General features: G+C 40.5%; 2 protein-coding genes across 2 annotated transcripts in view; one reads left to right on the top strand and one right to left on the bottom strand.

Moving 5' to 3' along the window:
* LOC108387533 (uncharacterized) overlaps window positions 1–13,728 on the bottom strand; it is a 127,160-nt gene extending 113,432 nt beyond the window's left edge. Inside the window, 3 exon segments of the mRNA XM_036991201.2 lie at window positions 31–157; window positions 3,302–3,482; window positions 13,023–13,728. Of these exon segments, the coding sequence (XP_036847096.2) occupies window positions 31–157; window positions 3,302–3,469 (295 nt within the window). The 5' untranslated portion in view covers window positions 3,470–3,482; window positions 13,023–13,728.
* Window positions 1–16,646, top strand: part of LOC140847731 (endogenous retrovirus group FC1 Env polyprotein-like) — a 491,917-nt gene that overhangs the window by 273,379 nt on the left and 201,892 nt on the right. The window lies entirely within an intron of this gene.

Below are 16,646 nucleotides of genomic sequence, written 5' to 3'. Positions count from 1 at the left end.
CTAGAGGGAGTCACAGTTAAGTTTGCTCACCCACTGAGACGAGGTGGCTGTAGTTCTCCAGCATGACATCTCTGTACAGGGTCCTCTGCGCAGGGCCGAGGGCCCACCACTCCTCCTGGGTGAACTCCACAGTCACGTCCTTGAATGACACTGACCCCTGTAACAGCACATTTCTATCAATCTGAGGGTGCAGATCAATAACATGGAAAATATTTTTGGAAATTAAGTCTTACTACATTTATTGTTCAGAGTTTAAAACAAAATGCTGTGAAGGATAACTGTCATGGCCATAAATCTCTCTTACACTTTGGGGATATGCACACAATTAGTAAAAAAAAAAAAATTATTCTCATGCTCTGATTTATTTATATTTATTTTTAATTTATACAAATACGTTGTCACTTAATGAAAAAGCTTAGTGCCTTATTTTTTTTTAGGTACAGTTATTATAAACAGGATTCCTGTAAACATCTGGATTATGGGGAGCACTCTATGCAGAGTATTCACACCCCTCACTGGAGATCTGGGCTGGGTAAATGGAGAACCAATGAAGAGATACACATAAGCCCAGGGAGGTACTACACACCACATTTATATTTCAGGAGCAATGCTCTAGAACAGGATTTCTTCAGCGTGGCCCTACCAACACTGTGGATGAGATAATGCTGTCCTGTGTACTTTATGGTGTTTATCAGTCAGTTTCTCTGCCTTCTACTCATTAGATGCCAGCAGCACCCCCAGTTGTGACAATCAAAAGTATCTCCAAATATTGCCAAAAGTCTCCTGTGGAGCAAAACTGACCCTGCTTAAGAACCATTGCTCTGCATGAATAGTGGACAATGTCTTAAGCAGCAAAACAAAAAACCTGATTTAACAGATGACCTATGTTAAGGCAAAGCAAAAAAGATCAAGAATGGGAAACTAATCCCTATAGAAAACAAAATCCGGTCACTATTTTCTTGTGCAGTTATTACAGAGATGCTACACAAGCAACTGGGTGATGCTGATGCCAAACATGGAGACGGGGTGATCAATGAGCCAGAGGCTGGGTCACAGTGAGGCAGATGTTCTCCATCTGCACTCAAATACCTGTGGTCATACATATGGGATCACCTATTTCATGTTTTTGGAACAGAGAGGGAGCTCTAAGATGAAAATAAGGATTTAGGAGACATTAGTCATTGAGATGGTCACCGAAGTCATCAGAGAAAATGGTCTGGCTCAAAAAGGGCACACAAACCAAGGAGAGAAAAGGACCAAGTATGGAGTTCAAAGGAAGAGCAACATTTAAGAGGCAGGCAGCAAAAGAATAGGCATTGAAGGTTGAGAAAGGATTTCTAAATCGCGGAACAAGAAATTATAAAGATTAGACTACAGGAAATTAAGAGATGAGAGAATTATACGCGTAAATGATTCCTCTAGTTCAAGGAGGCAGACGGAGCACACACATTTACATACCAGCCCCCAAAATCACACTGAGGTAAAATATAAAATCTACTATAGGAGCTTGAAAAGAGAAATATCCCAGCAGAAGGCCTGAAAATGTGAACAAATTCTGGATGATGGAGAGTAAGACAGTATAGATAAGAAAAACAGGACAATGTTGCCTAATCTAATACAAACATAGAAGTGGGTGGAAGGGTCAATGAACTGATGAGTGCCTAGAAAAACATTGAAGCTTAAACTGAAGGAGACCTAGAACAAAGCGTGTGGTGGGAAGAAAGATGAAGAGTAAACTTCCTATCAAATACAGGTGACTTCATTCAAATGAGTGAGGAAAGGCTGGATGTGAAAACCTCCTCAGAATAACCAGATGGCCATCTGGGAAAACAGAGATCTGTAACACACCAATTTCTGTGCAATCAAAATCAAAATCTCAGCAGGCTTTTTGGAGATAAACAAGCTGATTTTTAAAACTTTCTATAAAGAAGCAAAGAACCTAGAATATCCAAATCAATTTTTAAGAAAAACAAAGTTGGAAGACCCACATTATCTGATTTCAAGAGTTACTGTAAAGAGACACTCAAGACAGCATCAGATTAGCAAAAGGATTGACACAGACCTCAGAAATGAAGAGTCCAGAAACAGACCCACACATACACTGCTAACTGGTTTCCCACAGAGATGCCATGGCAATTCAATGGAGAAAGTATATTCTTGTCAACAAACGGTGCTGTCAAGAGGGCATGCAAAGGGAGAGAGCACAGATCTGCAACTGTATGTTCCTCCATTCCCAATATTGAGAGTCTGCTGCCAGCACAGTATATTAAGACCCTGAGGCCCTGAAGTTCTAGGTTTCAGATGGGGCCAATTGGAACATATTTTGTCCTTTTCTGGTTAGCAGACTCTAGGCTAAAATAAAATTTAAAGGTAATCAAAAAAAGGAAATTATTCATATAAAAGACAGACTTTGAAATCCTAAGAGAATACTGTCAACAAGCTAATGAAAAGCATGTAAAAATGTAAATAAAAAATGAACAATTTACTATGAAAATATGACAAAAGTTATACTAAGAAAAAATACAAATCAAGTATAGGCTTATGACTAATAAATTAATAATCAAACTCTTTATGCAAAAAGTCTTCATAAAGCCCAAATGCATAGGTAAGTTTCATAAGACCCACATGTAACACAATTTTATTTAAATAATTATTTTTATTGAAGTATACTTGATACAGAATAGTAATTAGTTTCAGTGTATAACATAGTGATTTAACAATTACAAAATTCTCAATTATTCTAAATTCTAAATTATTAGTAAAGAAAAGCAGGGAAGTTCCCCATTTCCTTTTATGAGACTATGACCATAATACTGTAATTGGACAGAGACAAGAAAGTACAGTGTAATCCAACTGTGGATACAGAAATAAAAATCCTAAATACACTGTTAGTGAAAAGCCATAGGAAAATATGTAAGAAGTGACTGACCACACTTGTTAACAAGTTGGGTCTATACAAGATTAAAGTTAATGTAAGAAAATCGATGACACTGCTTAGGATATTTATAGATTAAAGGAAATAAGCTAAAGCTTTACTCCAATGGATACACAAAAAGTAAACAATGAACATAATTCAATGCATATTCATGAAAACTTGTGCTTAGAAGAAACATACTCACGCTGACAAAGGTTGACAAAAGCTTTACCAAAAGCTGACAGCAAATATCAGTTAATAGTAAGAGTATATATATTCCCTAAAGACTGACTTGACCTATTTCTCTCCTTTTCCATTTAATGCCTGAATCCTTCTAATCCTTATAAATCCATGACAATATAGAGGGAGGATGCATAAAGAGCTCACCTGAGGTATGTTCATTTTCTGCAGCTCTGGGAAGAGTGTAGAAAGCTGTGGCTCAGCTGAGGGGACAGAAAGGGAACAGGGCTTGCGAGACCCAGCTGCCTTGCAGCTCCTTGATTCACCTCCGAAAAGCTCAGCACTCCAGTTGGGGATCATCCTCCCTGTAGGCATGGGGCCTCTGGGCCTTGAGAAGGATGACAAGGATCAGGTACAGGCAGTACCACTTGTCTTTGGGGGACTCTCAAGTGATCATGGGTTTCAATCTACAGTTTTTTACTGAGGGAGCATAAACTTTTCTTCGTTGATTTAACAGTTATGCATGTGTCCTTCAGACTAACACAAAGGAATAAAAATGACAGAAGATAAACTGAATTAAAGTACACCAAAGGATGAGTCACTATTCTTTCAGTAAAATTAACTTAATACTAAAAATACTCAGTATATAAAGGAGCCATGGAAATACAATGGGGAAATGACAGCCTCTTCAACAACTGGTGTTGGCAAAACTGGACAGCTACATGCAAGAGAATGAAACTGGATTATTCTCTAACTCCATACACAAAAGTAAACTCAAGATGCAACAAACACTTTAATGTAAGGCATGAAACCATAAAACTCTTAGAAGACAACATAGGCAAAAATCTCTTGAATATAAACATCAGCAACTTTTTCCTGAACACATCTCCTCAGGCAAGGGAAACAAAATAAAAAATGAACAAATGGGACTACATCGTGCTAAAAAGCTTCTGTACAGCAAGGACACTATCAAGAGAACAAAAAGGCATCCTATGGTATGGGGGAATATATTTGTAAATGACATATTCAACAAGGGGTTAACATCCAAAATATATAAAGAACACACATGCGTCAACACCCAAAAAGTAAATAACCTGATTAAAAAATGGGCAGAGGGAGGAGGGCTCAAGATGGCGGTGTGAGTAGGGCGGTGGAAATCTACTCCCAAAACCATATATATTTTGAAAATACAGCAAATACAACTATTCCTAAAAGAGAGACTAGAAGATACAACAGCCAGGCTACATCTACATCTGCAAGAACTCAGCATCTCACGAAAAGGGTAAGATACAAAGCTGTAACCCGGCAGGACCTGGGCACTCCCCTGACCCCAGCTCACCAGCAGGAAGAAAAGAATCAGACTGGGGAGGGAGTGGAAGCACAGGACTGCTACATAACCAGCCGTAGTAATGTGCAGACACACACTGCATGGTGTACTGCATATTAGAGAAACAGAAAAGTAAAATCCAAGACTGAGACTGCGAGCGGTCCCCACAGCCAGCTCCCTTGGGACAAAAGAAAAGCGGGCGCTTTTTAAAAGTCTTAAAGGGACAAGGGTTTAACAGGTGGACAAAACTGTCCTGGCACACTCAGCTCAGCAGGCTGGGAATCCTAAGGAACTTCAGGTGCCCCAACCCCCTGGGAGGTAACCCAGCTCCAAAGCTCCTCACGGCAATAAGCAGCCTACTGTTCATTCCCCCCAGCTGACACTGCAAGCAAACCAGTTGACTCGCCACTACTGAGGATCAGCTGGGGAGCAACCCCGCCCACAGCAACCACACAGAATCTTCCCCCAGCATGCAGCTAACCAGGCCAGACCCAGAGCCTACTGCCAGTGCGTTGCTGCCCAGCACAGGCACAGGAAACTGGGGCAAAGTCCAGAAGGCAAAAAGGGGCACTGTTCTTGCAGGAGAACACACCTGGTGTGTCTGTGACCCCTGGCAGTGCCTTGGGCCACCCTGAGGGCCACCCCATCCATGGCAGCTCAGGGAATTAACCAAGACTGCTCCTGGTGTGCGGGTAACTGGCACAAGCAGTGGAGAACAACAAGGCTACCAGCAAGCAGGAAGGGACTCTGTTCTTAAGCTGACACATGCACCACTTGCCAGCAATCACTTCTATCGCCATGAAACAGCAGAAGAAGCTGGACCAATCCAAAATCAGTCAAACAATGCCAGAGAGAGGGCCTGGCAAGATAGATATAAACAATCTTCCTGAAAAAGAATTCAAAATAAACTGTGCTGATGGAGCTGCAGAGAAGTATGCAAGAGCTAAGGGATGAAGTCTGGAGGGAGACAACAGAAATGAAACAATCAATAGAAGGACTGAAGAGCAGACTGGATGAGGTGCAAGAGACTGTTAATGGAACAGAAATCAGAGAACAGGAATACAGAGAAGCTGAGGTGGAGGGAGATAAAAGGATATTTAGGAATGAAAGAATATTAAGAGAACTGTGTGAAATAATTGCTGAAAACTTCCCCTACTTGTGGAAGGAAACAGTCTCTCAGACCATGGAAGCCCACAGATCTCCCAACACAAGAGACCCAAGGAGGACAATGCCAAGACATATAATAAGTAAAACGGCAAAGATCAAAGACAAGGACAGGGTATTAAAGGCAGCTAGAGAGAGAAACAGATCACCTACAAAGGCAAACCCATCAGGCTATCATCAGACTTCTCAACAGAAACCTTACAGGCCAGAAGAGAATGGCATGATATATTTAATGCAATGAAACAGAAGGGCCTTGAATCAACAATACTGTATCCAGCACAATTATCATTTAAATTTGAAGGATAGATTAAACAATTTCCAGACAAGCAAAAGTTGAGAGAATTTGCCACCCACAAACCACCTCTACAGGGTATGTTAAAGGAACTGCTCTAGATGGAAGTACTCCTAAGGCTAAATAGATGTCACCAGAGAAAATAAAATTATAGCAAAGAAAGCAGGTCAATCAAATACTAACTAAAGGCAAAAAATTAAATCAGCTATCCACAAAAACAGTTCAGTGAAACACATTAGGGTACAGAATAAAACACCTAACTTATAAAGAGTGGAGGAGGAAGAGTAAGAGAGAGAAATAAAAAATCATCAGACTGTGTTTATAATAGCATAATAAGTGAGTTAAAGTTAGATGGTTAGATAGTATAGAAGCTACCCTTGAACCTTTGGGTAACCATGAATCCAAAGCCTGCAATGGCAATAACTACATATCTATCGATAATCACCCAAATGTAAATGGACTGAATGCACCAATCAAAAGACACAGAGTAACAGAAAGGATAAAAGAGCAAGATCCATCTATATGTTATTTACAAGAGACTCACCTCAAACTCAAAGACATACACAGACGAAAAGTGAAGGCATGGAAAAAGATATTTCATGCAAACAATAGGGAGAAAAAAGCAGGTGTTGCAGTACTTGTATCAGACAAAATAGACTTCAAAACAAAGAAAGTAACAACAGATAAAGAAGGACATTACATAATGATAAAGGGGGCAGTCCAACAAGAGGATATAACCATTCTAAATGTATATGCACCCAACACAGGAGCACCAGCATATGTGAAACAAATACTAACATAATTAAAGGAGGAAATAGAATGCAATGCATTCATTTTAGGAGACTTCAACACACCACTCAATCCAAAGAACAGATCCACCAGACAGAAAATAAGTAAGGACACAGAGGCACGAATAACACACTAGAACGGATGGACCTAACACACATGTACAGAACTCCACTCCCATAAGCAGCAGGATACACATTCTTCTCAAGTGCACATGGAACATTCTCCAGAATAGACCACATACTAGGTCACAAAAAGAGCCTCAGTAAATTCAAAAAGATTGAAATTCTACCAACAAATTTCTCAGATCACAAAGGAATAAAACTAGAAGTAAATTGTACAAAGAAAACAAGAAAGCTCACAAACACATGGAGGCTTAACAACATGCTCCTAAATAATCAATGGAACAATCACCAAACTAAAACAGAGATGAAGCAATATATGGAGACAAATTTCAACAACAGCACAAAGCCACAACTTCTGTGGGACAGAGCGAAGGCAGTTCTGAGAGGAAAGTATATAGCAATCCAGGCCTATTTAAAGATGGAAGAACGATCCCAAATGAATAGTCCAAAGTCACAATTATTGAAACTGGAAAAAAAAGAACAAATGAGGCCCAAAATCAGCAAAAGGAGGGACATAATAAAGATCAGAGAAGAAATAAACAAAATTGAGAAGAATAAAACAATAGAAAAAAATCAATGAAACCAAGAGCTGGTTCTCTGAGAAAAAAAAAACCAAAATAGATAAACCTATAGCCAGACTTATTAAGAGAAAAAGGGAATCTACACACATAAACAGAATGAGAAATGAGAAAGGAAAAATCATGACGGACACCACAGAAATACAAATAATTATTAGAGAATACTATGAAAATCTATATGCTAACAAGCTGGATAACCTAGAAGAAATGGACAACTTTCTAGAAAAGTACAACCTTCCAGGACTGACCAAGAAAGAAACAGAAAATCTAAACAGATCAATTACCAGCAACGAAATTGAATTGGTAATCAAAAAATTACCCAAGAACAAAATCCCTGGTCCAGATGGATTCAGCACTAATCTTATCAGGCATTTAGTGAAGACATAACACCCATTCTCCTTAAAGTTTTCTAAAAAATAGAAGAAGAGGGAATACTTCCAAACTCATTGTATGAAGCCAGCATCATTCTAATACCAAAACCAGGAAAAGACACCACAAAAAAGAAAATTACAGACCAATATCCCTGATGAACATAGATGCAAAAACACTCAACAAAATATTAGCAAACCGAATTCAAAAATACATCAAGAGGATCATACATCATGATCAAGTGGGATTCATCTCAGGGATGCAAGGATGGTACAACATTAAAAAATCTATCAACATCAACCACATCAACAAAAAGAAGCACAAAAACCATATGATCATCTCCAGAGATGCTGAAAAAGCATTTGACAAAATTCGACATCCATTCATGATAAAAACTCTCAACAAAATGAGTACAGAGGGCAAGTACCTCAACATAATAAAAGCCATATATAACAAACCCACAGCCAACATCATACTTAACAGCAAGAAGCTGAAAGCTTTCTACCTAAGATCGGGAACAAGACAGGGATGTCTACTCTCCCACTTTTATTCAACATAGTGTTGGAGGTCCTAGCCATGGCAATCAGACAAAACAAAGAAATAAAAGGCATCCAGATTGGTAAGGAAGAATTCAAACAGTCACTATTTGCAGATGACATGATATTGTACATAAAAAACCTAAAGAATCCACTCCAAAATTACTAGATCTAATATATGAATTCAACAAAGTTGCAGGATACAAAATTAATACACATAAATCTGTTGCATTCCAATACACTAATGATGAACTAGCAGAAAGAGAAATCAGGAAAACAATGCCATTCACAATTGCATCAAAAAGAACAAAATACCTAGGAATGAATGTAACCAAGGAAGTGAAAGGCCTATACCCTGAAAACTACAAAACACTCTTAAGAGAAATTAAAGAGGACACTAACAAATGGAAATTCATCTGATGCTCTTGGCTAGGAAAAATTGATATTGTCAAAATGGCCATCCTACCTAAATTAATTTACAGATTCAATGCAATCCGTATCAAAATACCAACAGCATTCTTCAATGAACTCAAACATACAGTTCTAAAATTCATATGGAACCAGAAAACACCCCAAATAGTCAAAGCAATCCTGAGAAGGAAGAATAAAGCAGGGGGGATCTCGCGTCCAAACTTCAAGCTCTACTAAAAAGCCACAGTAATCGAGATAATTTGGTACTGACACAAGAACAGACCCATAAACAGTGGAACAGAATAGAGAGTCCAGATATTAAGCCAAACATATATGGTCAATTAATATACAATAAAGGAGCCATGGACATACAATGGGGAAATGACAGTCTCTCCAACAATTGGTGTTGGCAAAATTGGACAGCTACATGTAAGAGAATGAAACTGGATCACTGTCTAACCCCACACACAAAAGTAAACTCAAAATGGATCAAAGACCTGAATATAAGTTATGAAACCATAAAACTCTTAGAAAAAAATATAGGCAAAAATCTCTTGGACATAAACATGAGTGACTTCTTCATGAACATATCTCCCCGGGGCAAGGAAACAAAAGGAAAAATGAACAAGTGGGACTATATCAAACCAAAAACCTCTGTACAGCAAAGGACACCATCAATAGAACAAAAAAGCATCCTACAGTATGGGAGAATATATTCATAAATGACAGATCCGATAAAGGGTTGACATCCAAAATATATAAAGAGCTCATGCACCTCAACAAACAAAAAGCAAATAATCCAATTTAAAAATGGGCAGAGGATCGGAACAGACACTTCTCCGAACAAGAAATTCAAATGGCCAATAGGCACATGAAAAGATGCTCCACATCGCTAGTCATCAGAGAAATGCAAATTAAAACCACAATGAGATACCACCTCACACCAGTAAGGATCGCCACCATCCAAAAGACAAACAACAACAAATGTTGGTGAGGTTGCGGAGAAAGGGGAACCCTCCTACACTGCTGGTGGGAATGCAAATTAGTTCAAGCACTGTGGAAAGCAGTATGGAGGTTCCTCAAAAAGCTCAAAATAGAAATACCATTTGACCCAGGAATTCCACTTCTAGGAATTTACCCTAAGGAGGCAGCACTCCAGTTTGAAAAAGACAGATGCACCCCTATGTTTATCGCAGCACTATTTACAATAGCCAAGAAATGGAAACAACCTAAGTGTCCATCAGTAGATGAATGGATAAAGAAGATGTGGTACATATACACAATGGAAAATTATTCAGCCATAGGAAGAAAACAAATCCTACCATTTGCAACAACATGGATGGAGCTAGAGGGTATTATGCTCAGTGAAATAAGCCAAGCAGAGAAGGACAAGTACCAAATGATTTCACTCATCTGTGGAGTATAAGAACAAAAGAAAAACTGTAGGAACAAAACAGCAGCAGACTCACAGAACCCAAGAATGGACTAAAAGTTACCAAAGGGAGAGAGACTGGGGAGGACGGGTGGGAAGGGAGGGATAAGGGAGATAAAGGGGCTTTACGATTAGCACACATGGTGTAGGGGGAGTGGGCACTGGGAGGGCTATACAACACAGAGAAGTAGTGATTTTATATCATCTTACTATGCTGATGGACTGTGACTGTAATGGGGTATGTGGTCGGGACTTGATAATGGGGGGAGTCTAGTAACTATAATGTCACTCATGTAATTGTACATTAATGATACCAAAATTATTTTAAAAAACAAAAAATTAAAAATGCGTGGAGGATAGGAACAGATATTTTACCAAGAAATTCAGATGGCCAACAGGCACATGAAAAGATGCTCCACATTGGTAAATATCAGGGAAATGCAAATGAAAACCACGATGAGATATCACTTCACACCAGTTAGGATGGCCAACATAGAAAAGAATAGGAGCAACAAATGCTGGTGAGGATGTGTAGAAAGGGGAACCCTCTTACACTGCTGGTGGGAATGTAAACTAGATCAGCCATTGTGGAAAGCAATATGGAGGTTCCTCAAAAAACTAAAAATAGAAATACCATTTGACCCAGAAACTCCACTCCTAGGAATTTACCCAAAGAAAACAACTCAGATTCAAATAGACATATGCACCCCTGTTTATCGCAGCACTCTTTACAATAGAAAAGATACGGAAGCAACCTAAGTGTCCATCAGTAGGTGAATGGATAAAGATGTGGTACATATACACAATGGAATACTATTCAGACGTAAGAAACAAGTAAATCGTACCATTTGTAACAACATGGATGGAGCTAGAGGGTATTATGCTCAGTGAAATAAGCCAGGCAGAGAAAGACAAATACCAAATGATTTCCCTCATTTGTGGAGTATAATAACAAAGGAAAACTGAAGGAACAAAATAGCAGCAGACTCACAGACTCCAAGAAGGGACTAGTGGTTACCAAAGGGGAGGGTTGGGGGAGGGTGAGTGGGGAGGAAGGGAGAAGGGGATTCTGGGATATCATGATTAGTGCACATGGTGTGTGTGGGGTCATGGGGAAGACAGTGCAGCTCAGAGAAGACAAATAGGAACCCTGTGGCTTCTTACTACACTGGTGGACAGTGACTACAGTGGGGTATGGGGGGGACTCGATAATAAAGGTGTATGTAATCACAGTTTTTCTTGTGAAACCTTCATAAGAGTGTATATCAATGATACCTTAATAAAAAAATACTCAGTATACATCACTTATCTATTTTTTCTCATTAATTTATTTACTGCCAGTACAGACAATCCACCGAAAGCCTAGTAGGAGAGATGGACGCTTTAAAGGAGGAAGTTTTCATTGCTTATTTCTGCCCTGATGTATTTCTAGGAAGGCCCTTGTAATGAGACGCTTTTAGTCACTTACTGTGAATAAGTGAACTACATTGTTTCCTTCTGACTCTGTCACAAACTGGATTTCCCTGGACAAGTCACTGATCCTTTCAGACCCAATGAAAACTTTCAAAAGAATGAGAAGTAGATGCCCTTGGAAAAATACATCATCATTCTGGGACCCAGTGGCATGATGGGCACATGTGACAGCAGTGCAGGATTTGGGGAGTGGAGGCCACTTAAGGGGAGATGGAATTTCCTCCCTCTGCCTAGTTACCTCTTACCCCCAGATCTCACCCTCATGAGCTGTCACACAGTTTAAGAGCTCCTAAAGGTGACATCATCACTAAGTCTGGCTCATTCTGGGCAGAGGGATCAAGAACTGCTATCTGGGCTCTTTTGTCTCATCTCTGAATCTCTGGAGAGAGGTCTAGGATCAGAGGGGTGATCTCTTCCAGGGAAGATTCCTGTTCACAGAGGTACATGCTTCCTGCCGCACAAGGGCTGCTTCGTTTAAAGGCAACTGGGACGTGGGCCTGAAAAACCAAATCATTTTACAGTTAGAAACCTGACTGTTGAAATTCAATTTATTAGACTTCAAAGACAGAAAGCCTGTCAATGTCCAAGGGGCCGGCAACCTGTCTGACCCAAAGGACCGAGAGAGACACTAGAAATACCAGAATACGTTTGACAGGTAGGATCCCATCTACATTCACCTTCTCTTATATTCCTGGGAATTTGGGGACAGGACACTTTACTAAGTGCCCTGCAATGGTGTGACATTTAGACAAAGCCTGAGGCTGGAAGTAAAAGTACGGCTGCCCTTGCATCCAAACCCCTCATTAATTGAGCACATCGTTCCACCAACCTACACCTTGGTTTTATTAAAGTGGTTGTGAGGTCACAAAAAAAACCATCCGATGAAAAGAACAGTGTCTTCTAGTAATAAATGCAATCGTCACTTAGTCCTTAGTACCTGGCGCTTGCTAAATACAAGTGATGATTTAAATCTTAGTTATCAAAACAACGGCCTGGAACAGTCATTATTAATACCATTTTCAGATGAGAAACCTCTTACCAGGTTCCTTCTATCGCCCCTTACAGGTGACAGAGCTGGAATTTACCCGGTATTTCTGGCTCCCTCTGAGCTTGGGCTCAACCGCAGACCCACGCTCACTGCCCGCGGTACAAACGTACCTTCACCCCGCCGCTCACACGGGCTTTTCCCGGCCAGGCTGCAGGCGGCGCCGGGCACACGGTCCCTGCACAGCCCGGCCCGCGGCGAGCGCCTGCTCCGGACGGGGGCTCAGCCCCACCTGCGCCCGGGAGGCCGAGGGCCGGAGACCTCCAGCCGCCTTCCCCCGGCCGAGAACCCGTCCGGGAGCACAGACCAGCGCTGGGGCAAGGGTCCCAGAGACTCCCGCTCCCGTCCGAGGCACCAGCGCACCCCTCCTGCCTGGCCCCGCTCACTCACCCCAGGCGCGCACCCTTCACTCTCTCAGCAGATCCGGACCTCCCAGACCCCTTGCTAGGCGCCAGAAAGGACCAATGAGGAAGCGGGGCTACGGCTGCACACGCGCAAAAGACGCCGAGCGGCCAACCGAGAGATTCTAGACTATATTTCCCGTGGACCTCCGTGTTACGTTTGACGTCACCGTTGGGTTTCCGTTTAGAAAAAAGTCTCCTGCCCAGGTTCCGTCCCGTTGAAGAGGGTAAGGGTTAAGCTTGAACTCTACAGCCAACCTCAAAGCGGGGCCTTCTACTGGCTTCCGATTCAAACAGTATTTTTTTTGTAAGCAATTTTGAGACAATTAGGGAACTTGAATATGGATTGGATATTGAAAATATTAAAATTACGTTACTTGGGTGAAGAGTGAAAAAATTCTGGAGTTATATAGGAAATTGATTTTGTAAAAGAAAAGGCATGACTACCCAAGTATTTAGGATTGAAATTATATAGCAGTAAAGTTACAATTTTACCTGGGACCTCCACCCTATTCCTTTATGGCCACCAGATCCACAACCCCTGAGCCTGCCCTGACGCCCCTCGATCCCAGCGTGGAGGTTCTACCGGGGTGGAAGATGGGAGCTGCAGGTGTAGATATAGGAAAGCTGTTGGGTTTTATACATTAACATTGTTTCTTGCTGAATTCCCTTACTGTTTCAACAAGTTTTTGTTAATTACCTTGGATTTTCATGCATACAAGTTTGCTTGCTTTTTGCTGATATTTATAATGCTTAGTCATTCTTTAATGAATTACAAATAAAGGCACAAAAATGCTGGTCAAACTATATTAGATCATAATAGACTTTAAAGATCACTGATGGACATAAAGGGCATTACATATGTTCATTTAACATTTAATGAAAACCTGCTGTGCAATAGACATTTTAGATGCTGGGATAACATCAAATAAAAGATTCAATTCCCTTCCCCCATGGACTTTATGATCAGAGTTGTGGGGACTTATTAGTTAGGGTCCCTTCAAGAAATGTGTGTCAATTGTCAAGAAACAATGAGACACTTGAGTATAGTCTAACAAATGGGTTCTAAAAACATGGGTAGACTTGGCGAAACACTCTGTAACTAATAATGGTAGGGAGCCATCATCGCCACCAGGCCTATAGTGAGGGTAACTAATATTACCAGAAACTGGCAGAAGTGCCCCCCATCCCCACCCCTTAGGAGAGCTGTGGCCTTTGGAAGAGAAACACTGTAATGGCCATTACATGGCTCAGCACAGAGAGCCAAAGGAATAAATACCCAAACTGCATGTGTTCTATTCCTTCTAATATCCAATTCTCTGCTAAGCATTTGTAAACTCCATTCAACACCTGTTCCTAGAAGACCATCCATTCATGTCTCCTCCATACCTCTTGTCACCAAGTTTCCAATCTTATTCTTGTCTAGCCCCCTACTACTGGTCAACTTGTTGGACTACAGGACATGAATCACTATAACTCTAAACTCAGGACATGTCTCTTCCTCATAAGTGAACAACTAAATATACCTCCTTAAACTCTGCCCACTGGGAAGATTTCTTTGCAATACACATTGCAGAACCACCTCAAAGTGACACTGTAATTGTAGCAGCTGTAACTTCCCACGATGCCACAAACATTGTAGACCTGATTCAAAGGAGATTCTACTGGTATATGGCCACAGGTCTCCCTGGGGGACTTCAGGGTAATTATTGTGTATACTTGTGACTGAGCTTTGAGGAGTTTTGTCAAAGGGCCCCAACCTCCTTTTCAGTTGAACCCTCCTGTCTATGAAGTAGAAATAAATCAAGGGCTGAAAAAGTAGATCCGAATCCCTGTTAGGATGACTTGTGTTAGCTTGCCACTCATGAGACCCAGAATTGCATATATAGATATATCTCAAGAAATATCTTAGTAGGGTGTTCATCTATTTTATTTACATGGACTTCATGATCAAAGAGCCACCACCACAGATCCCTTCAGGTCACCATAAAACATGGTTGTACATCAAAATACTCAGTTTTAAAAAATATTTGTCAGCATCCCATTAGAGAAATACAGGGATAGCTCAGAGATATTGTGGGTTTGGTTTCAGCTCACCACAATAAAATGAATACCACAGTAAAGTGAGTCAAATGAATTTTTTGGTTTCCCAGGACATGTAAAAGTTATGTTTACACCACACTGTAGTCTACTAAGTGTGTATAGCATTATGTCTAAAAAAGAAATATATGTCCCTTAATTAAAAAAGACTTTATTGCTAAAAGATGCTAACCATCTAGCTTTCAGCAAGTTGTAATCACTGATCCCAAACACCATAACAAAAATAATAATGAAAAACTTTGAAATATTGCAAGAATTACCAAGACGTGATAGCCACCAAGTAAGCAAATGCTGTTGGGAATATGATACCAACAGACTTGCTTGATGCAGAGTTGGCTCAAACCTTCTTGTAAAGAATGCGATATCGACAAAGTGCAACAAAGCAAAGCGCAATAAGTCAAGGTGTGCCCGTATTTCATTGACATGAAATGCAACGTGAGCTGCTCCTGAGCCTACAGTGAGTATACTCATAAAGATAAGTGTGGCTCTAGCTTAATATAATTCACCCTTCCTGGTCTAATATCCTAAGGGTCCCCCCTCCTATATACGACCTAGTTTCTGCTTGTACTATTGAGAAGTTTATGTGTTTTCATTATGTTTTGCTTTTCTATTTCTGGATTAGATCTTGTAATTTACCTGGTGAGCATAGATGCATTTTTATTCCCATTATGGGCCTAGAGTCAGTAAGGGAGGTTGTACAGGCAGGCCCTGAGGAAAGCATGCACCCCCTTTCAGGGGCAAGTTATATTAGGATCACCCCTTAGGATTTGGAGAGAGAGAGAAGTGAGAGAGCCACTGTCAGAAGTCATTAATCTTCACTTTATCCTCAGCTCCTCACAAGCAGTGACATTCTTAGTAAACTTTAAAGGCCTCAAAATTGCAGTGCACAGTATAATGAACTTGAACTGCTTCATAAGCCTCAGAGGCCTAATTTGCCAGGCAAGGTGTACAAAACAGAGAATATCTGTTCTGACCAACCAGTAGTAGTTTTGTTAGGCAGGAAAATAGATATGAGTAGGGAAGAAAGAGAATAAGGTCAGTAAAGCCACTAGAAGGGACTCAAAGAGTTAACCAGTTAAAACTAGAAAGCCAGAAAAGACTCAGAGTTAATGAGCTAATCAATTAAAGCTAGGTGGTGGACTTGATAATGGGGGAAATCTAGTAACCATAATGTTGCTCATGTAATTGTATATTAACAATACACCCCCCCCCCACCCAAATTAAAGCTCAGAAGGCCAGGAGCAACTTGGCCTGGAATATTTGAATACTCCCCAGATAGAGAAAGGTATCTCAGCATAGCCTGTTTTTATTGTGTCAATAAACTCATAGCATTTTAAGATTTACTTTAGCCTGCTAAAAGGCCCAGCTTATTCAGGAAGAATTCCATCTTGAAGCTAAGATTGCATTTTAATCAAACAGGCAATAACTCAGCCCACCTTGGAGGCAGGGCAGATGGTCTTAACTGATATGCTCCCAGACAGAAATTGCTATCCTGGGAAGGAATCACCCAATA

Source organism: Manis javanica, chromosome 2 (assembly GCF_040802235.1).
Source record: "Manis javanica isolate MJ-LG chromosome 2, MJ_LKY, whole genome shotgun sequence".
Classification (NCBI taxonomy): domain Eukaryota; kingdom Metazoa; phylum Chordata; class Mammalia; order Pholidota; family Manidae; genus Manis; species Manis javanica.
The sequence above is the reverse complement of the archived record's forward strand: the minus strand, read 5'-3'. Positions and strand labels throughout refer to the sequence as shown.